At 50.5% G+C, this 23014-nt stretch overlaps 1 protein-coding gene across 4 annotated transcripts; it reads left to right on the top strand.

Moving 5' to 3' along the window:
- Positions 1–665: 665 nt before the first annotated feature.
- On the top strand, positions 666–16952 carry DDR1 (discoidin domain receptor tyrosine kinase 1). 4 transcript variants are annotated; one of them, XM_006875622.1, is made up of 18 exons: positions 2001–2024; positions 5525–5654; positions 5747–5849; positions 6049–6277; positions 7489–7636; positions 7884–7983; positions 8418–8604; positions 8706–8952; positions 9500–9595; positions 9718–9869; positions 10877–11033; positions 12096–12206; positions 13232–13476; positions 13632–13759; positions 14061–14279; positions 14738–14972; positions 15712–15861; positions 15977–16117. In XM_006875622.1, exons 2-18 carry the CDS (start codon positions 5567–5569, stop codon positions 16115–16117), a joined length of 2736 nt encoding a protein of 911 aa, XP_006875684.1. In that variant the 5' UTR covers positions 2001–2024; positions 5525–5566. The 4 variants fall into 4 exon arrangements, with proteins under 4 accessions (XP_006875682.1, XP_006875684.1, XP_006875681.1 ...); XM_006875620.1 differs by lacking the exons at positions 2001–2024; positions 12096–12206 and adding an exon at positions 666–807 and having other exon boundaries at positions 15977–16952; XM_006875619.1 differs by lacking the exon at positions 2001–2024 and having other exon boundaries at positions 5567–5654; positions 14043–14279.
- The last annotated feature ends 6062 nt before the right edge of the window (positions 16953–23014 follow it).

The following is a 23014-nucleotide window of genomic DNA, read 5'->3' as shown; positions in this document are numbered from 1 at the left end:
TGTAATAGGAGCGCTCTCGGGAGCCTCGCTGGACAGGTGAGCCATGCTCCCTCTCCCCACCCGAACTCCTCTGCTGGGTCCAGCCCCGGGCTTGTGGGAACCTGTTTTGTACCCCGAGGCTGCTCCCCATCACCTCCCCCTTTTCAGGATAAGAGTCGATCCCCCTCACTGGAGGAACAGTAAGAGTCCGAGCGTGAGGTCCGATTGAGGCTGCAAACCGCCCATGAGCCCTCAGCTTGGGTAGCTCAAGTAGTGGGGCTCTAGGGCGGGGGTGGAGGTGGGGGTGGGGTGGGGCTGCTACAGTGGAGGGGGATGGGCATGACGCGGGCTCGGCTGGGCTGCCTAGGAGAGAGTGCAGTGGGGGTACAGCAGTGGGGGTTACCTGGGGGGCGCCCAGAGCGCGGGGAAGTGCGGGGTAGTCGGGGCGGGCCGTAGGAGAGCGCGATCCCTGAGGGTGGTGCCGGGCGTGGGAGCGGCTGGGCAGTCACGGAGCGGGAGGGGGCCGAGAGGAGGGGAGCGGGAGCGCAGGGCTGGAAAGCTGGAGGGAGGGAGCGAGTCAGGGGCGGGAGCGCGGGGGACCGAGGCCGGGGAGGCGGTGCCTAGCGCCGTCCCAGCTCTGGCTCTTCTCCCCGGAACAGGCCCCCGACAGCTGCTGCGGGAGCCGCCTCCCGACACCAGAGCCCCGCCGGCGCCTAGCGCTCGCGGCTCCTGGCTCCTCCGCCTCCCCCTCCCCTTGGCCCCGCCGCCCGCCTAGGAGGTCCCACTCCCGGCTCGGACGCCTGGGTCGGCAGGGTAGAGCGATGAGAGGTAGGAAGAGCGGCAGGAGACCCCTGCCTGGAGGGGGTCGCTGAATAAAAGAAGGTGGGGCCCTGGGGCCCAGGGTGAGGCAGGATGGGGGGGTGCTAGACATTTGGGGTTGTCTTTGGTGGCCGGCTCTTCTAAGTCTGCCCTTCTTTGCGTGCCCAATGTTGTGGCTTACTGTCTGTAATGAAGGGAACTCTCTCACTTCCGAGAAAGAGGGTGTTCCAGTATTGAGGAAGGACGCCTTAGTCATCATAGACTAGGCACTGATCCCTAGGGGGACAGGTGCCCATATGTAGCCCTCCCTGAACCATTCTTTTCCTCCTCCTGGAGAACGGGGCCTGCTTTCCCACCTGGCTAGTCCCTAGGGACATCTACTAACCGCTAAGCCTCCACCCAGTCAACTCTCAGTTGGAAAGCCTGGCCACAGCCCAGTAGACAGAGGAACTAACAGCCGACTTCTGGCAGGCACCTTGGCCTGCAGTGATCGCTCGCCATTGGTCCTCGCTGATGGTCAGTTGCTTCTGCCATAAGATAATCATACTGTTCAAGAAACACCACTCTAAGCGCCTTTAAACCCCCTCTCCTTCCCACCCTCCAAGCCTTTGCACCACAGGTCCCTAGCTGGGTGGACATTCCTTTTCAGCACCTCCATCCCTAGCTAGTTTGCCCTCTGAGCCACTATTGCCTCAGGGATGTAGATGTTTCCAGAACTCTGGTGGAGAGGAGAAAGGTGGGAGAAGCAGAAGAAATGAGGGAAATAGAGATGGCTTTTTTTCTTCTTATTACCACTCTTCCCACCCATGAATCCATCTGTTCCTCACTTCTTTTATTTCCCTCTGGCTTGGTCAGCAATGTGTGTTAGGGGGTGGGCCCTGGCTCTCTTGGGATCCAGTGTCTGAGGGCCTGTGTGTGTGCCACATGGCCCTCTGATCATAGGAGCATGTGGTATCTGTCATTTCATGTACACAGGTGTCTGCAGATTACTGCTCACTAAATAATGGTACTGGACTTTGAGGAATGCGCGGTGTGGATGGAGCTGATGTGAGCAGGAGCGTCTGTTTGCTCTGTTTGGAAGTCTATGTGTGTAACTGATGTATGTGGTTGTCACATGCAAGTATGTTTCTGAAAGTCTGTGAGAAGATTGTTTGAGACACTGAGAGTTATATGTATGTATGGCCTCCCTGGTGCTACATTTAGCCTCAGTGTTTGCTGCCTGCTCTGTGAGTGTGTGTGTCTACCTTGTGTATATATGCAGAGCTGTGTGGGGGTTGTTGTCTGCCATGGGGGAGGGTAAAGGGCCCTTCGGGTGTCCCAACCCCTGGCTTGTAATTGGTTGTAATGAGGCAGGGTGGGGTTGGACAGGTCTTAGGGCCTGCCTTCCACGAGTCATACTGTGGGGTCGACCCATGCATATGACTGTGGAGAGAGATAGGGTGTTTGGGGGTGTTGAACAGATTGCTGCCATGTCTCTGTTGAGTATCTGGCTTGGCTCTGTGCCCAGTGTTTCCAAGTCTGAGTCTGCTCTATTTACCTCTGGCTTCGTGTTCTGCTTCTTGCTCTGTCTCCGCCTGCCTCCTATCTTCTGCTTGTCTTTGTATTTCTGCCCTGGGCTCTTCACGGCTCTGTCTGGCTCTGATGACTCATCTGGGGTAGGCATGAAGGTTACTCTGGGGAACAAGGGCCCCGCTGTTTCTGAGAGGGGTGGGGGTGGAGAGTAGCACCCAGGAATTCCGGGCCAGCCTCCTGGGACTCCAGCAGCCTGCTTTCCTGTACCAGAGGACCCCCAAGGGACCTAAGGCTTCAGCCTTAGGAGTCTAGCTCTCCATTGAGATCAGGTGCCCCCCGTAACTCAGTCATCCCCCTCAGCTGCTGCTTCAGAGCTGTGGGGGTCTCAGCTGCCTCTTACATTCCTGCCCTAGAGCATTGTGGGAGCAGCTGGAGAAGGACAAAGGGATGGGGGAGTATCTCCCCACTCTTCCTACCTCCTGGGGTGACCTGGCTTCCCCTGTTTTTAGATCCGCCCTCATCTCCAAGGCAACCCAGTCTTTTCCACAGCCCTAGGATGAGGCAGCCACCTTGAGAATGTGGGAACTTGAGGGCAAGATGTCTGGGTATCAGGGAGGGCAAGAAGAGCCAGGAGACCTGGTAACACCGGTGGGATGGGGTACGGGGTGGGGGTGGGGATCCAGGAATTGGAGAACGCAGTGCCAACCTCTGGGATAGGGACAGGCCAGGATAGCTTTTCCTTGGATTTGGCAGGAGAGGTAACTGAGTTTGTGTAACAAGTTGTTGTTGTTGTTAAGTACTGTTGAATCAGTTCTTACTCATAGCAACTCTGTAGAAGGTTTCTGAGGAGCGACTAGTAGGTTTGAACTGCCGACCTTGTGGTTCAGTGCTTATACTACAGCACCACACCAGATTAGACGGTTAAAATAGTTTTAGTTGAGCAAGCGGCCTGGACCCTTGTGAGGAAGAAGGTGGGGATTCTTGAACTTTAATAGGCACATATTACCTGGGGATTGATGTAAAATGCAGACTCTGGTTTCTCAGGTATAGGGTAGGCCTGAGATTCTGCATTTCTCACAAGCTCCCAGTGCTGAGACTCTGAGCTGCTGGCCAGGCAGGGCCGGAGGACAGGGAGGCTGGGTCCCACACTTCTCTTAGAACTCTGAGCTCAGCTGGTCCAGGCTTACCTTATTCTTAATTCTGTCATACCCTCACAAACAGTTGTCCAACTTTCCCTGAAACATTTTTACTTTAAAAAAATCAAAAGGATGTTAGAGTCTTTGCTTGTCCTTTTAAGTGGGAATTTCTTTGTATACATAACTTTATATACATAAATGTTACCATATATGACAGACTTTAGAAAAACTATACAACCAGTATGTATGTGTATATATATATATACATAGTAAGTACTGGACTGCAAGTCACAAGGTCCACGGTTCGAACCTGCCAACAGCTCCTTGGGAGAAAGATGAGACTTTCTGCCCCCTCGCAGATTTCAAACCTTGGAAAGCCTACACAGAGTTGCTATGAATTAGAACTGACTGAACAGCACTTAACAATAATACATACAAATACAGGGGTTTATTTATTCTGTTTGCAAAAGATGGGATCATTCCTATTGTGTCTTGCTTTTTATATTCAACAGTCATACAAGGAAATCCCAGAGTCAGAAACGTATTGCTGAATGGAAAACCATAGCTGCTGTTTCAATGGTTGATTTTTTTAAGTAGACCAGCAGGCTTGGCACACGTGGTGAATACACTCAGCTGCTAATGTAAAGATTGGTACCTCAGCAAAAAGTCCTGGTATTCAAATCTACCAGTTGCTCCTTGGAAACCCTGTGCAGGATCTGTATGAGTTGGAACCAACCCGATGAGACTTAACAATAACAACAACCATCTACCTCTAAAACAATTAGCATAAAAAGTCCTGGGGCATGCAGTTCTACTCGGACACGTGGGACTGTTATGAGTCAGGTTTCACTTGATGGCAACTTTGTTGTTGTTGTTGTTTTTTATTTGCTCTTACCTCCTGGTGCTTCCCCCTTTGGATAAGAGTACTAGAAGGGGAATTTTGGGTTGAAGAGGATGTACATTTAAAATAAATACAGATATTACTGGACTTCTTCCTAGCTAGGTGATAGCTAGCACTCTGCGTTTCTGCCTTAAGGCGTGGCAGTTCCCTTTGGGTCACTCGATACCACCAATAGGAGCTCTGGTGGTGCTGGACTGCTACCTGCAAGGTCAGTAGTTCAAACCCACTGTGGGAGAAAGGTGAGGCTTTCTGCTCCCATAAATATTTACAGCCTCAGAAACCCTATGCCGGGTCGCTATGGGTCAGAATCAACTCAATGACAGTGGTTTGGGTTTTTATAGCGCAAGGTCAGCAGTTCAAACCCACCAGCCACTCTTTGGAAATCCCTCTATAGACTTGCTATGAGTCAGAACTGACTGGCTGACTCTTAACAACAACCCGAGGTATTTTACGATTAATATTGTACTGCTAGCCGCAAGGTCTGCAGTTCAAACCTACCAGCTGCTCCTTAGAAACTTTATACAAGGTCACTATGAGTTGGAACTGACCTGATAGCACTTAATGATAACAACAACATAGGTGTTGCAGCCTTGAAAAATACTTTGTCAATCTGATGTATAAAATAATCTCACTGCTAATTAATTTGTACTTCCCTGACTGATGAATTTGAGTATTAAAAAAAAAAAAAAATGGTGGTGGTGAGTTGGCTTTGCTCTTCTATGAACTTGTCCTTTGGACATTTCTCCATGGGATTGTTTTCACTGTTTCTTGTAAGAAGCCTTAGTTTATTACAATTATGAGTCTCTTTCCAGTCAGCTGTGGTAGAAACTTTGTTTTGCAGATCTGTTATTTGTTTGAAGCACTTGTTTATGGGGTATTTTTGTTCGGGGGAGTGGGGTTCTAGACAAGTTATTTCACTCATCTCTGCCATGTTTTAATCATGTGATAAATGTGGATAGTAATAGTATACCTTGCAAGGTGCCTGGTAGGGTTGGATTATGGGTTCTATTTAAGGGTCCAGCCCAGTGTCTGGCTCATGGGAAGCATTCTAAAAGTGTAGCAGATGCGTTAAATAATTACTGCTGTTGTCATCCCTAAAGCAGCCCGTTCTGTCTCGATTGCTGTTGGCTGTTGTTCCACTGTCCTGGATTGCTACCACCCCTTTTGTCTCCTGCAGAGATGCTGCCCCCACCGCCTTAGGCCCCAGGGATCAGGAACTATGGGGCCTGGGGCCCTCTCATCTCTACCACTGCTGCTGCTCTTGGTGGCAACCGGAAATGCTGACATGAAGGGACACTTTGACCCTGGTGAGGAGCCTGGATCTAGGATCCTGGAGGGGTGGGGTTTGGGAGACAGAGAGTTGGGGGCCTTGACCCTCCATATGTCTGTGTCCACCCAGCCAAATGCCGCTATGCCCTGGGCATGCAGGATCGGACCATTCCCGACAGTGACATCTCTGCTTCCAGTGCTTGGTCAGACTCCACCGCTGCCCGCCACAGCAGGTACCCAGAGCACCTGGGCTGCCCCAGAGAGATCTCCGAGGACCTCTACTTGCCCTTCTAATTCCTCTGTTCAGATCAAATTGTTTTTTGAGAGGATCTATGCTAATGAAATCTATACATTCCAGGGGGCATTAACTACTAGAGAAAGAGTCCAAGAGAGGCACCCCCGACATTCCTGTGACCTCCTTCCCCCTTGCAGGCTGGAGAGCAGTGATGGGGATGGAGCCTGGTGCCCAGCATCACCAGTGTTTCCCAAGGAGGAGGAATACTTGCAAGTGGATCTGCGGCAACTGCATCTGGTGGCTCTGGTGGGCACCCAGGGACGCCATGCTGGGGGCTTAGGCAAGGAGTTCTCTCCTAGCTACCGCCTGCGTTATTCCCGGGATGGCCACCGCTGGATGGACTGGAGGGACCGCTGGGGTCAGGAGGTGAGGCTGCAGCAGGAAAGCCGGGGAAGGTCAGCTCTCCTCTGTTCTCCAGCACTACTGCAAACATGGATGACGTCCCATTTTATACCAACCCCTAAGCACCATCCAGTCCTGCACAACTGACCACTTTCTGGACCTCTCTACTTAGGTTCTATACAGTGTCTCAAACTTACCATTAACTTCCCAAGCTGAACTTAATTCCCACCCATCCAAACGTGCTCCTGCCCTCGCATTCGCCAGCTCAGGGTATAATAATGAACATCATTTGCCCAGTTGTTCAGGCCATAAAGCTAAGGTGATATCCCCAACTACTCGTTTTCTCTCACCTCCTACTTGCCAAGCAGCCCCGTGATAGTTCCCAAATACATCTGCTTCTCGCCACTTCCACCGCCCTAGGCTAGATGTTGGCAGTCATCTCCAGACTGCTCTGCTTGTCTCTTGGAAGTCATATTGTCACCTATAAGTGTTGAACCTTTCTCAGACCCTTCCACTGGCTTTCCAATTGTCAAAACAAAAGCTGAGCTCCTTATAGAAGCCTAGCCTGACCTAGCTCTTGTCCACCACTCTTCTGCTTCCATTTCTTGCTCCTCACTGGCCCTGCCGGTGTTTTTGGGGTTGCTGGAACATGCCAGGGCTCATTCATACAGCTTGGAGCATTTTTACTTGCTGTTCTTATTCCTGGAAGACGCCTCCTCCCATGGGCACAGGCTCTCTCTCCCTCCATTCGTCCCTCCCACCCCCATGTCATCTCCTCAGAACTTCTTCTGACCGCTCAGCTTCCCTTGCTCTGCTCTCTCCTGCCTCTTGTGCTTCCCAGCTGTTTCTCCTACTGGAATATAAGGCCTGTGAGGGGAGGGACTGGCCTGATGTTAACTCTGGGGACATGCCTAGCAGAGAGTGGGGTGCAGTCAATGTTTGTTGAATGAACAGAGGAAATGGGCAGGGATGCCAGGCTGGTGGGAGGGATTGGGTAGAATGAACCACTCAGCAGGGCTGAGGAGCTTTGAGAGTACTGGATGGAGCCAGGCCAGGAGAGGAGTGAGCTGACACTAGAGAGATGAGGATGCTGTCAGAACCTGGCTGCACCCCACAACCTTGTCCGCTTGATGCTGCCCTTCACAGTCTCTTTGTGACTGCTTTGAGCCCCACCAGGGAACATCTGGTGTCTGAGAAGTTAGATCTCACCCATTCACCTGTTTCCTGGCCCACAGGTGATCTCAGGGAACGAGGACCCTGGGGGCGTGGTGCTGAAGGACCTTGGTCCCCCTATGGTGGCCCGACTGGTTCGATTCTACCCTCGGGCTGACCGGGTCATGAGTGTCTGCCTTCGGGTAGAGCTCTATGGCTGCCTCTGGAGTGGTGAGTCCTACGGCCCCAAGAATCTCTTCTGGGGAGTGGGGGTGGGAAGTGGAGAGAAGGGCATCCAAGACCCCTTCTCCTGTTGAGAAGCAGTGATTCCCAGTGAGGAGGTAGCTGACCATCATGGCCTCCTGTCAGAAGGCCTGTGGCAGTGTGAGGCAAGGGTCTGCAACCTGCCCAGGCCAATGCAGCGTGGGGGACAGAGGGTTCACTTGCTCCTCTAACAGCCTCTTCCCACCCTGCCCAGATGGACTCCTATCGTACACAGCCCCCGTGGGGCAGACCATGTACCTCGCTGAGGCTGTGCATTTCAACGACTCCACCTACGATGGACACACTGTTGGCGGGTGAGAGGAGCGAACCCCGCAAGACATGGGCCTGGGTGGGAGGGAGTCACAGTGAGGGTGAGGGTGCTCTGGGCAATGAGATAGACAAATTGGAAACAGGGTTGGGCTAGGTGGGACCTCAAGGGACAGAACCAGGAATGGCAAGGCCACCACTAGCCCATAGAGCACATTGGTGCAAATTAGAAAAAGGTGTCTCTTTTCTAAACACACCTCTGAGAAATTGCCACACTAGATAACCACATCATTGACTGGATTGAGCCTTACAGGTGGTTCAATCTGCAAAGTACCTGTGATAGTCCTGGGACAAAAGTGGGTTGGGTAAGAAAAGGGCCTGTAGATGGGGCTAGGCCAGTGTGTGAGTGTGTGTGTGTGGCGGGCGTGTACCAGAATGGTAACCTCTTCAACCTCGTCTTCTTTGGTCTTCCTCTGGCCAGGCTGCAGTATGGAGGTCTGGGCCAGCTGGCAGACGGTGTAGTGGGGCTGGATGACTTTAGGAAGAGCCAGGAGCTTCGAGTCTGGCCGGGCTATGACTACGTGGGATGGAATAACCACAGCTTCCCCAGTGGTTATGTGGAAATGGGGTTTGAGTTTGACAGGCTGAGGGTCTTCCAGGCCATGGAGGTGAGTGAGTTGGTTTCTCAGAGGTGGGTTCTGAGGCCAAGGTGGGTACCCGCTGTGTGCATCTGGTCTTGATCCTGTGTCCCTCCTACTTGTCCCCTTAGGTCCACTGCAACAATATGCACACTCTGGGAGCCCGTCTGCCTGGCGGGGTGGAGTGTCGCTTCAAGCGGGGCCCTGCCTTGGCCTGGGAGGGGGAACCTGTGCGCCATGCCCTGGGGAGCAGCCTCGGGGATCCCAGAGCCCGGGCTGTCTCAGTGCCCCTGGGGGGCCGTGTGGGCCGCTTCCTGCAGTGCCGTTTCCTCTTTGCGGGACCTTGGCTACTCTTCAGTGAGATTGCCTTCATTTCAGGTAAGCCCCTGGTCATGCCCATCCCTAGCCTCTGAGACTGCTGGCTGATAGGATCCCCCCTCCACCACACCTCAATCTCTGCGTGCTCCAAATAGCCATGCCTGACATCATCTCTACAACCAGGGTTGCCGGAACTAGCCGGAACCCCTCCCTTCTAGGTCCCCTGTAGATGTCTGTCTTTCCTTTATGAGCCCTCAGGCCTGATACTGAGACAGGAGAAATACTTCTCCTCTGTTGGCAAATAGCCTTTTCTCCAAGCTTCCTGATACACAGGACCCTCCCCTTGTACCCTCTCAGGAGCCTCCATTTCCCCACAATCCAGCACTGAGGGATTAACATCTGGCATAAGAAGGGATCTCTGGGATTTTGTTCCCAACATCACTTTTGATTATCTGGAGTCTGACCAGCCAGTTATATATAGTTGTATTGAACATTACCCGAGCCTTACTGCTCTGCCCACCAACTCAGTTCCTCGGGTCTCATGCAAGTCTGCCCCTCATTCATTTCCTTATCTGACTTCCTACTTTCCTCTTTTCTTTCACCCCAGATGTTGTGAATGACTCATTTCCAGCTCTGGGGGGCACTTTCCCGCCAGCTCCCTGGTGGCCACCGGGCCCACCTCCTACCAACTTCAGCACCTTGGGTGAGCAGCCTCTGGAACCTTCTCTGGGCTGTGTACTCCACTTTACCATTCCTCCCTGGGTCTCCCGTACTCAGAGCTGGGTGGGAAGCTTCCTGTGGTTCTGACCCTTTTGCATTCACCAGAACTGGAGCCCAGGGGCCAGCAACCTGTGGCCAAGGCCGAGGGGAGCCCAACTGCCATCCTCATCGGCTGCCTGGTGGCCATCATCCTGCTGCTCTTGCTCATCATCGCCCTCATGCTTTGGCGGCTGCACTGGCGTAGGCTCCTAAGCAAGGTGGGCATTGCTGGTTGGGGGCTGGGGGCCAACAGTGGATGGGACAGCCTGATGAAGGCAGGATGCGGGTGGGGAGAGTGAGGCCAAGGTGAGATCAGCATTATGTCTGGACGCCTGTATTAGGGCTAGTATGGAATACAGGGCACAGATGAGACTCATCAGGGAAGAATTTAGTAAAGAGCCAGGTACACGGGAGTGGGTAGGGACACATGGAAATGCCTCTGCAGTGTAGTATCCAGGGCTCATCACTCTAGAGCTGGGACCATCTCTGAGTGTCCCAGGGTGACAAGACAGGCAGCTATCAGAACCATGGATAGGGCACCTTGAGAGGTGCTGTGGGCTTTGGTACAGAGATGCAGCTAGCCCGAGTCCACCACCCAGGGGACTAACTATCCCGAGTTCGCTTTCTACCTTCCTTCCATACCTGCTGGGGCTCCTGTCTGACTAAACCCAACCAGGAGCCTGCTGGGTACACACCACACTGATCAGCCTCTTGGGACAGAAGCAGATTGGAGAAGGGCAGAGAGTATGGAGGGAGGGGGGGTAAACGGAAGAAGTGTGGCACACCCCAAACCCTTGTGTTCTGAGTGACAGTCCAATCATAGTGATACATGTTAAGGTTGGTAATTGGAGCTCTGGTAGCGTAGTGGTTATGAATTGGGCTGTGAACCTCAGGGTCAGCAGTTCGAAACTACCAGCTGTTCTGCGGAAGAAAGATGAGTCTTTCTGCTCCTGTAAAGATTTACAGCCTCGGAAACCCTGTACAGGGTCGCTATGAGTGGGACCCGGCTCCATGGTACACAGCCACAGCCACATAATTAGATTTGGAATGCCTCTAGTCTTGAGCCTCAGTGTCTTTACCTGTGAAATGCCGCTAATAGTAGTTATAGGTGAAGACTGTTGGGAGGACTAAAGAAAGAACACAGGTACAGCACTTCACACAGTACCAGGAAGTATGTACTAAGTAAGCAGTAGCAGAGCTAACATTTTCCATTCCCCACAACAAGGCTGAGCGCCGGGTGTTAGAAGAGGAGCTGACAGTTCATCTCTCTGTCCCTGGTGACACCATCCTCATCAACAACCGCCCAGGTCTTCGAGAACCACCCCCTTACCAGGAGCCACGGCCTCGTGGAAATCCACCCCACTCTGCTCCCAACAGCTCTGGTAAGACCTGCCTTGTTCCACTCCCACCTCTGTCCTCTCTGTCTGCCAGTTTTCTTACTGTTTTCTTTTCTTTTCCTTTCCCATTCCCTTCTTTTGTGGTTCTCCCCAGTTTTAATTCACTTTCCTATTTCTGTGCCCCTGGTCACCCTCTGTATTATTTCATGTCCTTGCCATATGATTTCCGTCAACAATTTCCCAAGTATTACCCATAATCCTCAGCAGTCTTGTCTCTTTGTCCCATATACATCTCTCTGTCTTCTCTATTATACTCTCTTGCTGTGTCTCCCTAGCACCTCACTCTCCTTTTTCCTAGACTTGCCATGTTTGTTCCATCTATCCATCTACCCATCCATTCATCACCTAGCTGTCCATATACATACATTTGTTCATCCATTATCTACTCACCCATCCATCCATCTTTCATTCAGTATCCATCCATCCACATAGCCATCCTTCATCCATTCATCATCCATCCACCATTTATCATCCACCCATACATACATATATTTGTCCATCCACCATCCGACTCAGCCATCCATCTTTTGCATCATCCATCCATTCATCCTCCAAACAACCATCCTTCATTCCTTCATTCATCACCTATCCATTAATCATATCTATCTATCTATCTATCTATCTATCTATCTATCTATCTATCTATCTATCTATGGAGCTCTGGTAGCATAGTGGTTACAAATCAAGCTGCTAACCTCAGGGTCAGCAGTTCGAAACTACCAGCTTTGTTCCATGGGAGAAAGATGAGACGTTCTGCTCCCATAAAGATTTATAGCCTCGGAAACCCTGTGCAGGGTCAAGATGAGTCGGAACCTACTCCATGGCACATAACAACAACATCTATATATATATATACGTTTGTCCATTCATCTACCCAACTATCTACTTTCCATTCATCCCTCTTTCTGTTTTCCATATAGCTGTCCATCACCAGTTCCTTCTTGTTCTTTCCCATCAGCCCTGGTCTTGCCCTATTCTGGGTCTCCTTGTCTGTCTAGCCTTGAGTCTCATCCCTTCCCCGTGTCTCCCCCCTCCTTCTCCCGACAGCGTTGCTGCTCTCCAATCCGGCCTACCGTCTCCTTCTGGCCACTTACGCCCGTCCCCCTCGAGGCCCGGGCCCCCCCACACCCGCCTGGGCCAAACCCACCAACACCCAGGGTAAGCCCCTTTTCCCCTGGGCTCTACCAGACTCCCCAGACCCCCATGGGGCAGGGAAAGTCCTCACGCCTTGCACTTTCATAATTGGAGCCTCTTCTGCTCTCCTGAGCTCTCGGGGAGGAAGCTCTGTGCCCTTAGCTCTCCTCTGCTGCTTCTTGCTCCTCTTTGAGGCCTCTCCCTTGAGCGTAGGAATAGAAAGCTTATTGGTTCTCAGCTCTGTACATCTCCTCCTCTTCCATCCCATCTTTGCAGCTCTCCAGAGCCAGGGAGGAGGTTGCTGTGGTGGCCCCAGTCTCTCTTATAACCCCTCCTTTATTCTCCCCTCTCTCTAGAGCTACGAGGAGGAGGGCCTCTCACCCTGGGCGCTTGTCCCCTCCCCCTGCGTGTCCTCTCTCTGCAGTCTCAGAGGTGAAGGCTCACGCCCCTGCCCTTTCTGTCTGCTCCTCCTCTCCTTGGTGTTGCCTTCTTGTTGTTTTCCTCTCCCCAGGACAAGTCTGTAGACTCCTTGTTGTGAGGATTGTGAGAAACTGTTCCCTTCTACTCCTCTCTGTGTGCCCCTGTCTCTGCTTGTCTTTGAGCTTGGTGTGTTGGAACAGGGAGGGTTTGGGTAACTATGGTAGAATGTGGCTGAAAGCAAGGAGCAGAAGAGTTAAGTGAAAGGGAGGGAACAAAGGTTTGGAATGTGAAGAGTGAATGGATGGATGGTTGGGGCCATCCTTCTTCTGATGGAGATTAGAGGGATTCTTTTTACAGCCAAGACTTAACTCATGGTCTTTTGGGCTATGGAAGTTCTTTAGAGAATTAGACTGCATAACCATTTCCATTGCCCTGAAGCCTCTGTCTGAAACAGCTAACCACCATCCCATGCCAGTGTCTTCTGTTTTGAGGTTAGTGGGTGGAATACCAGGAAAGATACATCTCATCAGCTGAGAGAAATGGGGCCTCTGGGAGGCTTGGGTGGGGAGACCCAGGCCTACTGTACTTTTTCTAACCCCTCGTCCTCTCTTCTTTCCCCGAACCTCCAGCCTGCAATGGGGACTACATGGAACCTGAGAAGCCGGGTGCCCCACTTCTGCCCCCTCCTTCCCAGAACAGCGTCCCCCATTATGCCGAGGCTGACATTGTCACCCTGCAGGGAGTCACTGGGGGCAACACCTATGCTGTGCCCGCACTGCCCCCAGGAGCGGTCGGGGATGGGCCCCCCAGAGTGGATTTCCCTCGGTCACGGCTCCGCTTCAAGGAGAAGCTTGGTGAGGGCCAGTTTGGGGAGGTAAGAACCCCTGTCCAGCCATGAATATTGTCTGACCTGATCTGGGGCTCTGTTGTCCATGCCTACACATCCCCTTTGGCCAGACCCCCTCAGTTGTCTATGACGGTGTTATCCCATTGACCTGGTGACTACTGCAAATGACCTTCTTTTTCCAGGTGCACCTGTGTGAGGTAGAGAGTCCTCAAGATCTAGTCAGTCTTGATTTCCCCCTTAATGTGCGAAAGGGACACCCCTTGTTGGTAGCTGTCAAAATCCTACGGGCAGATGCCACTAAGAATGCCAGGTGAGGAGCAGGGCTGGTGTCTGGGAGAAGGGGAGGAGAGGCCCTGAAGAGCAGGAGCAACCTAGAGAGAAATATGGTGGGGACTAACTGCAAGGTCGGCGGTTCAAACTCAGCAGCCGCTCCTCAGAAACCCTATACCGGAATGGACGTAATGACAGCAGAGGAGGCGGCCCCATTTGGGGGAGGTTTAGAGCTCAGGCCAGCATCATGATGTTGAGGGTTGGAGTGGCAGAGTCACCATGAGCAGGAGGGAGATGCAGGCCACCCTCTTGGCCTCCTCTACCTTTTCCTGCTTCTCCAGGAATGATTTTCTGAAAGAGGTGAAGATCATGTCACGGCTAAAGGACCCCAACATCATCCGGCTGCTGGGAGTGTGTGTGCAGGATGACCCCCTCTGCATGATTACTGATTATATGGAGAATGGTGACCTAAACCAGTTCCTTAGCGCCCATCAGCTAGAAGACAAGGCGGCTGAGGGGGCCCCAGGGGACGGGGACGCTGCCCAGGGGCCAACCATCAGGTAACTTGTCTACCCAGGGCTGGGCTTCCCCTGACTGCCCCCCAAGGAGATCGATTTCACTGCCCTTGCCCCACCCTGAAGAGAAAGAAGGGACTGTGTGGAAGGAAGGCAGGTAGAGGGGTCTGAAATGAGGAAGATTCGACTATACCAGTCTAAGAACTTGACAGAAAGGCTGGAGATGATCATGGTGGGGTTGTTGATGGGACCCTATCCTGAATTCCTCTTTTGCCTTCTCCGACCTTCATGCCCTCTGAGTCCAGACTGGGGAGCATAATGAGAGGTAGCCGCCTTTGGTTAGGTGTGTCAAAGAGATGTTACATGGAAGCTACCATGTGGCTTCAGTAGAGAAGTGGATTGCGACCATGGGTACCCCATCTTCCTCTCCTGGACGGGAATCTGTAAAGTGGGGGGAGTAGGGCTGCCCCCATAATGGCCCACTGTTGTCACCCCTTACTCAGCTATCCGATGCTGCTGCACGTGGCAGCCCAGATCGCTTCGGGCATGTGTTATCTGGCCACACTCAACTTTGTGCATCGGGACCTGGCCACAAGGAACTGCCTGGTTGGGGAAAACTTCACGATCAAAATCGCTGACTTTGGCATGAGTCGGAACCTGTACGCTGGGGACTATTACCGTGTGCAGGGCCGGGCAGTGTTGCCCATCCGCTGGATGGCCTGGGAGTGCATCCTCATGGTGAGTGCCAGATGGAGGCAGGGCAGGTGGAGGTGGACTCTGGCCTTCTGGAGCTGCCCCTCACAGTCTGAGGTCCCTTTAGTCACTCACCTTCTCTGGACTGAGTTTCCTCATCTGTAAAATGGATTTTTTTTTTTTTTTTTTGACTGATTCCTTTTGACTCAGGAATTGGAAAAAGCAGGAAGCTACAGTGTGATGGAAAAGGTCCAGGAGCCAAGATTGAGTGTGGGAGAAGTCAGAGTATAGAGAGCAAGCAGGATGAGGGGAGAGGAAGTCACAGATGAAAGAGATTAGTTGGGAGGTGGTGGTGTGATGAGGTATCAAGTAGGTTCTGACTGATGGAGGCCCTGTCTGGGGTTTCTGAGGAGCGGCTGGTAGATTTGAACCGTCGATCTTGCAGTTCAAACCGATCTTGGGGTCCAGTATATTAAACTGCAGTGACACACCAGGACTCCTGGGTTGGGGGAGACATAGGGTAGAAATCAGATAAAGGAAGGTGGAAGACAGAAGAATGAGTAGAAGGAAGAGGTGGGCCAGAACCAAGGAGAGTGGACCAGAGCAAGGGGGACAGTGGATCCCTTGGGAGAAAGGCAAGTTTGTTGGGAAAGGTGGGCCAGCTAAGGATAGGTGATCCTGGGGTGGTACTGAGTGGACTTGAAGCTCCCTGTGGGGAGAGGAAGGTGGTCTTCAGGGCCTGATCCCTTCCTTCTCTGTTTTTGTTGCCCTGTTCATGCACCAGGGGAAGTTCACCACTGCAAGTGACGTGTGGGCCTTTGGGGTGACCCTGTGGGAGGTGCTAATGCTCTGCCGGGCCCAGCCGTTTGGTCAGCTCACTGATGAGCAGGTCATCGAAAATGCGGGGGAGTTCTTCCGGGACCAAGGCCGGCAGGTCAGAAGGGACGGGAGGGAAGATGGGCCAGGGCACCTGGGAGGGGCAGAGCCTGTCAGCTTGAAGACTAAAGAGCATCTGTCCCCTGCCTTTTGACCACCCTGTCACCATACAGGTGTACCTGTCCCGGCCCCCTGCCTGTCCGCTGGGCCTATATGAGTTGATGCTGCGGTGCTGGAGCCGGGAGCCTGAGCAGCGACCACCCTTTTCCCAGCTGCATCGGTTTCTGGCAGAGGATGCGCTCAACACAGTGTGAATCCCAGCATTCGGCCATTAGGGAGAATTCAGGGGAAGCAAAAAGAGAGGACTGATGGAACTCCGCCTCGTCACCCCCATCACCTCTGAATCCTGTGATTGCACCTGCCAAGGGAGCGACACCCTTCCTGCCTGGACATGCTCTCATGCACCTCCTTGTACCTACTCCCATCTCTACTCCTGGAAGCTCCCACCACCCACCCAGCTGGCCCTGTGGATGGGATCCTCTCTGACCTCTTCCGGCCATCCCTTGGGGGAGGGTGGGGGCAAAGACAGGGCAGACACTGGATGTGGCCTGTTGGAGCAGCTGGGCCCCACTGGACAACACTGGTTTCTGGAGAGATGGCTGTGGGCCCCCACCCCCACCCCACCCCAGCCTCTCTTTCATTTCCGTCACACACTGGACTCTTCTGGCTGAGAATTTGTGGGGTGAGGACAAGGGAGAACAGCGCATTCCCAGGTGCCCACTCCTGACATGGTCCTCAGCTTTGGTTTCTCCTTCCTCCATCCCCTGAAACACTGGACCTGGGGGTGATCACAGCCCCCACCCCCACTTCCTTCTGCCGTTGTGTAGCTAGAACGTCTCTAAAGCTCTACGATTCTGTGGAATAATACTGGGATTAGGGGAAAGAGGGAGCAATGGCCTGTGGCCCTGGGCTTGGACATCTCTATTGTAGCTGCCACATTGGTTTTTCTATAATCACTTCTAGAGGGGTTTGTACATTTTTTTTTTGAGGGAAGAGACACAGATTTTTACACTAATATATGGACCTAGCTCAAGGTAATTTTAATCCCCTGCTCTAGGCAGGTAATAATAAAGGTTGAGTTTTCCACAACTGTGACTTGGGTTTTGGTAAAATCGGCCTCTTGCACTCACACCAACCCATTTCCTTAACTTTCTTCTTTTTCTTCCCCATCTCCCGGCTACTCTGTCCCAGCATAGTGTTCTGTTTATATATTATCCGGACGCTTGCCTGTGGGACCTCAGGGGAATTGCAGGACTGTATGAACCATTTCTTCTGAGGTGTCTCTGGGTGGACTCCAACCTACAACCTTTTAGTTGGTAGCCATCCAGGGACTGATGTGAAATTAAGACCCTGGGGTTTTGGTTGATGACATTCTCAAAATGAACCGACTAGATAATGAGAAGAATCATCAAGATCATTTCATCTTAGGTTGAATAGGTCCTGGGGGAAAACTCTTAATAGTCCTGCTGAAGCCAGTTTAAGTCAGACCAGTGTGTACCATTGTTCAAGATAGTGTAGAGTTCAGCAGCCAGAATCTAGATCTGTGAATAATGGAAGCCATGACAGAGAACTGGTAACTCCTAAATTTACATCTCTTAAGTCCAGAACTCTTAAGCTCTAGGCCTGTAGAGACACCAGAAGTTCATATGTGTGTTCATCGTGAGATGTCCAAACCTGCTCCTCCCTCTTCCTCCTCCTCTGTGGTTAAGGATTCAGTGAATGGCAGCACTGTCCACTGAACTACACTAACCAGAAACCTGAGGGGCAGTCCGGGCATTCCCTCTCCCTCTCAACTCCATTTTTTTTTTTTTTTTTAAATGTTTTATTGTGAATTATGTGATAGTTTACATGGGAGAACATTAGCTTTACATTCATCCTATCGTGTATAGTTTCACTGCCATGGTTACAATTCCCTCTATGCATCATCAACCAACCAAAGGGTATATACCCTGCAAGTCTGCCCCCTGATCGTCAGCACACAGTCCCTCTCTCTCTCTGGGTCTAGAGTCCCCAGCCGCTCCATCCATCTCTCCCCATCATTGTCTCTGTCTCCATCTCTGGCATCACTGTTTCTCTGGGTAGGGTCCCGCACTCCCTTGATGGTCCCAGGGACCTCCGCTCCTGGACTTCAAAGTCAACCACTCCCCTCCTTTTGCTACAAAGTGTCTACCTTTACATTTCCAATTCTCACAGTCAGTCCTGATAGCAATTATTCACTATTGTACCTCAAGAGTCCTATCCCCATCGCCTTTCATCAGCCCTGCCCAGACAGATTGGATACTACTCAGTGGAGAGTCTACCTTCCTCCGCCCTCTGGATCTAGGCTCCTTCTTGAAAGCTTGTAAGCCAGTCACTTCTTGCCTTTGTAGCCCCCGCATTTTGGGTAGCCAATGTCCAAGTTGCCCAACCCGGCCTACCCTGTGTGTCGAGGGTGTGGGAATGATCCTCGCTATAAAGATGTATTCCCTCTTTAAGTTACTGCATCCATAGGTGTAGGTCAAGTTCATCAAATTGTATTAGATTGCGCTTTTTTCCCCTCTTCTCTCTTCTTCTAGTTGAGCTCTGATCATCCAGCCATTGAAGCCAGGTCAAGTGGGTATTATCTGCAAGTGTGGGTGTTCTTGTGCATATGCCCCTCTTCTTATCAGCTGGACGCTTCATTCTCCACTCTAGTCTTCTGTGGCTATGTCACTGACCATTGGCCCAAACTCCATTCTATCTTGAAGCCCTACTGATTCTTCTGCCTCCAAAATTTCTCCTCGACTTGTTCGTTTCTTTCTTTCTTCATCAGCGTCCTGACACCTGAATCACCATCTTGTCTGGCTCACAGAAGAAGTCTCCTACCTGGTCACCCGGACTCTGCACTGGCTCCTCTCCAGTTTACAGCACTGCAGCCACCAAACCCAACCACAGACCCTCCGCTGTTGAGTCCATTACAGATGGACAGTGAACTTGTAGTGTTTGCTCTGCACTGTAGCACCTATGACACAGTTCTGCCCAGCTCCCCATTCCCAGCCCCTCCAAAATGAAGTGTATACACATAGGAGAGCTTGCTACAAAGATGGCAGCTCTATATTATTTATGCCATTTTGAAATTTCTTTTCTTCCTCTAAGGATAGGTCGTAAGGAGCTCTGGTAGTGTAGTGGTTACGAATTGGGCTGCGTACCGTAAGGTCAGCAGTTCGAAACTACCGGCGGTTCCGCGGGAGAAAGATGAGGCGTTCTGCTCCCGTAAAGATTAACAACCTCAGAAACCCTGTGCAGGGTCGCTATGAGTCGGAACCAACTCCATGGCACATAACAACAACAACAACAACAACAACAACAAGGACAGGTCATAGATAGCTCCTCTTTAAGGTCTGCTCAGCAGTCTTTATTGTTGGGATGACCCATATTTTATCTAATTAGCACTGGATTGCTAACCACAAGGTTGATGGTTCAAACCCAACAGTTGCTCCTCAGAAACCCTATCAAGGATCGCTATGAATTGAATCAACTCAATGGTACTTAAGACAAAAGCAATCACACCCCAATGACAGACATTTGGGCTGTTTCCACTGTTGCCATCATGTATCAACAACACACTTCAATGAACATCTTTGCATGTGTATCTCTGTACATGTTGGAGGTGTACAGCGTGATCAGCATCATGCATTCCTAAAGGTGGTAGGTCAAAGAGCTGTTGCTGTTGATAGTTGCCATGGACTCGGTTCTGACACACAGTGACCCTGTATAGGGTTTCTGAGGAGTAGCTGGTGAGTTTGAACAGCCAACCTTGCAGTTGAAACCAACCTTGTGGTCCAGCACATAATCCTGTAGCGCCACACCAGGTCAAAGAGTAGCTACATTAAAATTGTCGACACACACAAAAAAGCAACCCTATTGCCTTGAAGCCGATTCAAACTTATTGTAAGCCCATGTGTTCCAGTAGAACTGCTCCATTAAGTTTTCTTGGCTGTGGTTATAATTTTCATGGAAGCAGATAGCCAAGTCTTTCTTGCATGGTACCACCGGGGGTGAGGTGGGGGGGGAATGGGGTCCGAACAACTTTTGGATTAGTAAGTAATTGAACATATACCACTTGAGCCACACAAGATATCAAAATTGTTGACATTGCTAAATTGCCCTTTAAAAGGTGTGTGTGGTGTCATGCAGTGAATTACGGCTCCTCTACCACTCTACCATGGCCTTTGTTGTTGTTGTTGCTAGGTGCCATTGGGTCAGTACCGACTCATAGCGACTCTATGCCACGCTTGAGCCCATTGATGCTGCCACTTTGCCAATCCATCTCGCTGGGGGTCTTCCTCTTTTTCTCTGACACTCCTTAACAAACCTTTGTAGCTCTCTCCAAATGATTGGATTGTTGTTAAGTGCTGTGGAGTTGGTTCCAACTCATAGCAACTCTGTATAGGGTTTTCGAGGAACGGCTGGTGGTGTGAACTGCTAACCATGTGGTTAGCAGTCAAGTGTTTATCTTCCAGCAACCACCAATGATTGGGTGGGACCACGCAAATAGGGTATTCGGGTTCTAATGTAGGGATTGGCTAGGTTTGCCATGTCAGAAAGCCTCTTAAGACCACCATGAAAGAAAAGGTTGAGCAGAGTTCCTTCTTTGACCCATGAGGTCCCTGTGGGAAGAAGAGGTGTTCGGTAGAGTTGACAGCAGAGGCAGTGGCTTAGAGACAGAACAGTGGGCCTCCCAATCCACAGAACCAGTAAAAAGTTGTCTTTGGGAAGGAAGCTGGTTTGCAAAATTGGGTGCCCCCTGGGCATTTACCAGCACAACTAAAGGAGCTTGTAACATTTGCTGGGCAGGGCAGAGGTCAAGGGGCTGCCTGAGAGGCATTTCTGACAAGACAATTGTTGAATCCTAAGTAGTTTCTGAATCGCACTATTATCTTCCATAATAACCCCCATAATCATGAGTGCAATCTGTGAATTCTGTGTGGCCACTGTAACAGATGATCAGACTTAGCAGAGAAGGAGCGTGTGCAGTGAGAGGGAGGGTTGGTGTCAGAACAGGACGAAGAAGGGCGAAAAGTGGACGCATATCTGAGCTCCACCTTACAGGAATCCGCTGTTTTTGCGGTATGTCAACTTTGAATTTGAGTTTGTCAATCCTTGTCTCGGTTTTTGTTTATTGTGTATGCCACTCTTATATTTTATTGTTTAATTTGATATTTTGCTTCATATACTTATCTATAAGTACTAGTGAAATCGTTTTTCATCTGTTAGGCATTTTTCCCCCTGTTTACTGCCTGTTCATCTCTTGTCCCAATCTTTCTCTGGTGGTGTTTTTTACGGCTTGTTAAGAGCCTTTTGTATTTTGTCTATCTTATCAGACATTTCTTCCCAGACTGTAATTTGTCTTTTAACTTTTGCCATAAAGTTTTGTTATGTTTTGAGGATTTTAAACATTGATTGGTATACAGAAACACACCAGGACTAAAAAGTATAACAAAGTACAGGATCTGGGGTCCTGGGTCCCTTGCTCCCAACTTCAGCACTTTCTTTTTTTGTGGGCAAATTTCTTAATCTCACTGAGCTTTGATTTTCAAGTCTTATAAAGTACGTGAAATAAACTTGCTTTCTAAGAACCGGGGGAGATGTGTACTTCTGCCCTTGACTGATAACATCTCCTCCCTCTTCCTGCAGTAGGTTTATAAGTCAAACCAGAACATAATATTGGTTTCTTTTAGATAACTGTATATATTAAGCTCTTGGAGTCCTAGTTGGTGCTGTAGGGTAAGCACTGGACTGCTAACCATAAGGTTGGCGGTTAAAGCCCTCAGCTACTCCCTGGAAACCCTATACAGGGTTGCTATGAGTTAGAACCAATCTGGTGGCATTTTAAAACAGCAACTAAATGTGGTGTGGATGCGTGGTAGAGGTGGAAATAATGGTGTCACTAGGGTTCTGTCCTCCTAACCCCCTCCATGGGCCTCTTACTCTACCAGACCATCCAGAATCCTTGTTGTTCTGTGGCGGCATTGAGTCAGTTCCGACTCAATAGCAACCTTGTAGAGAGTATCCAAGGCTGTAAACCTTTACAGGAGCAGAAAGCCTCATACAGAATCCTTAGTATAACTTTTTGGTAGTTGTTGTTGCTGTTGTTAGGTGTCATTGAGTCGGCACCGACTCACAGTGACCTTATGCACAGCTGAACGAAACACTGCCCGATCCTGGGCCAATCTCACTATCGTTGCCACGCTTGAGCCCATCGATGTTACCACTTTGCAAATCTATCTCGCTGGGGGTCTTCATCTTTTTCTCTGACCCTCCACCTTACCAAACATGATAGCATTCTCCAGCAACTGGTCCTTCCTGACAATATGTCTGATGTATGAGTGATGAAGTTTGGCCATTCTGGCCTCCAAGGAGCACTCTGCCTGCACTTCTTCCAACACAGATCTATTGGTTCTTTCGGCAGCCCACAGCACTTTCAGTATTCTCCTCCAACACCATAACTCAAATGCATCAATTCTTCTATGGTCTTCCTTATTCACTGTCCAGCTTTCACATGCATATGATGTTATTGAAAATACCATGGCTTGGGTCAGGCACACCTTAGTCCTCAAGCTGACATTTTTGCTCTTCAACACTTTAAAAAGGTCTTGTGCAGCAGATTTGCCTAATGCAATATGGTGTTTGATTTCTTGACTGCTTCCGTGAGTGTTGATAGTTGATCCAAGAAGAATGAAGTCCTTGACAACTTCAATCTTTTCTCCGTTGATAAATAAGAATGTTGTTTATTGGTCCAGTGGTATTTTCGTTTTCTTTACACTGAGACACAATCCATATAGAAGGCTGTGCTCTTTGATCTTCATCAATAAATATTTTAAGTCCTCTTCACTTTCAGCAAGCAAGGCTGTATCATCTGCATATTGCAGGTTGTTAATGAGTCTTCCTCCAATCCTGATGCCATATTTTTCTTCATATAACCCAGCTTCTCGGATTATTTGCTCAGCATACAGGTTGAATAAGTGTGGCGAAAGAATACAACCCTAGTCGCACACCTTTCTTAATTTTAAACCATTCAAGTGTTCCCAGGTTCTATTCGAACAACTGTGTCTTGGTCCATGTAGAGATTCCTCATCAGCACAATTAAGTGTTCAGGAATATTCATACTTTGCAATGTTGTCCATAGCTTG

Source organism: Chrysochloris asiatica, unplaced genomic scaffold, assembly GCF_000296735.1.
Source record: "Chrysochloris asiatica unplaced genomic scaffold, ChrAsi1.0 scaffold00333, whole genome shotgun sequence".
Lineage (NCBI taxonomy): Eukaryota > Metazoa > Chordata > Mammalia > Afrosoricida > Chrysochloridae > Chrysochloris > Chrysochloris asiatica.
Note: the sequence above shows the minus strand (reverse complement) of the source record. Positions and strands in the feature narration are given on the sequence as shown.

What these genes read in the sequence shown, in the direction of transcription:
- DDR1 (XM_006875619.1), top strand. Translation starts at nt 5,567, where the DNA reads ATGGGGCCTGGGGCCCTCTCATCTCTACCACTGCTGCTGCTCTTGGTG. An exon ending in GGGACCGCTGGGGTCAGGAG is followed by an intron (nt 6,278 to 7,488) that starts GTGAGGCTGCAG and finishes CCTGGCCCACAG; the next exon opens with GTGATCTCAGGGAACGAGGA. An exon ending in GATGGACACACTGTTGGCGG is followed by an intron (nt 7,984 to 8,417) that starts GTGAGAGGAGCG and finishes TCCTCTGGCCAG; the next exon opens with GCTGCAGTATGGAGGTCTGG.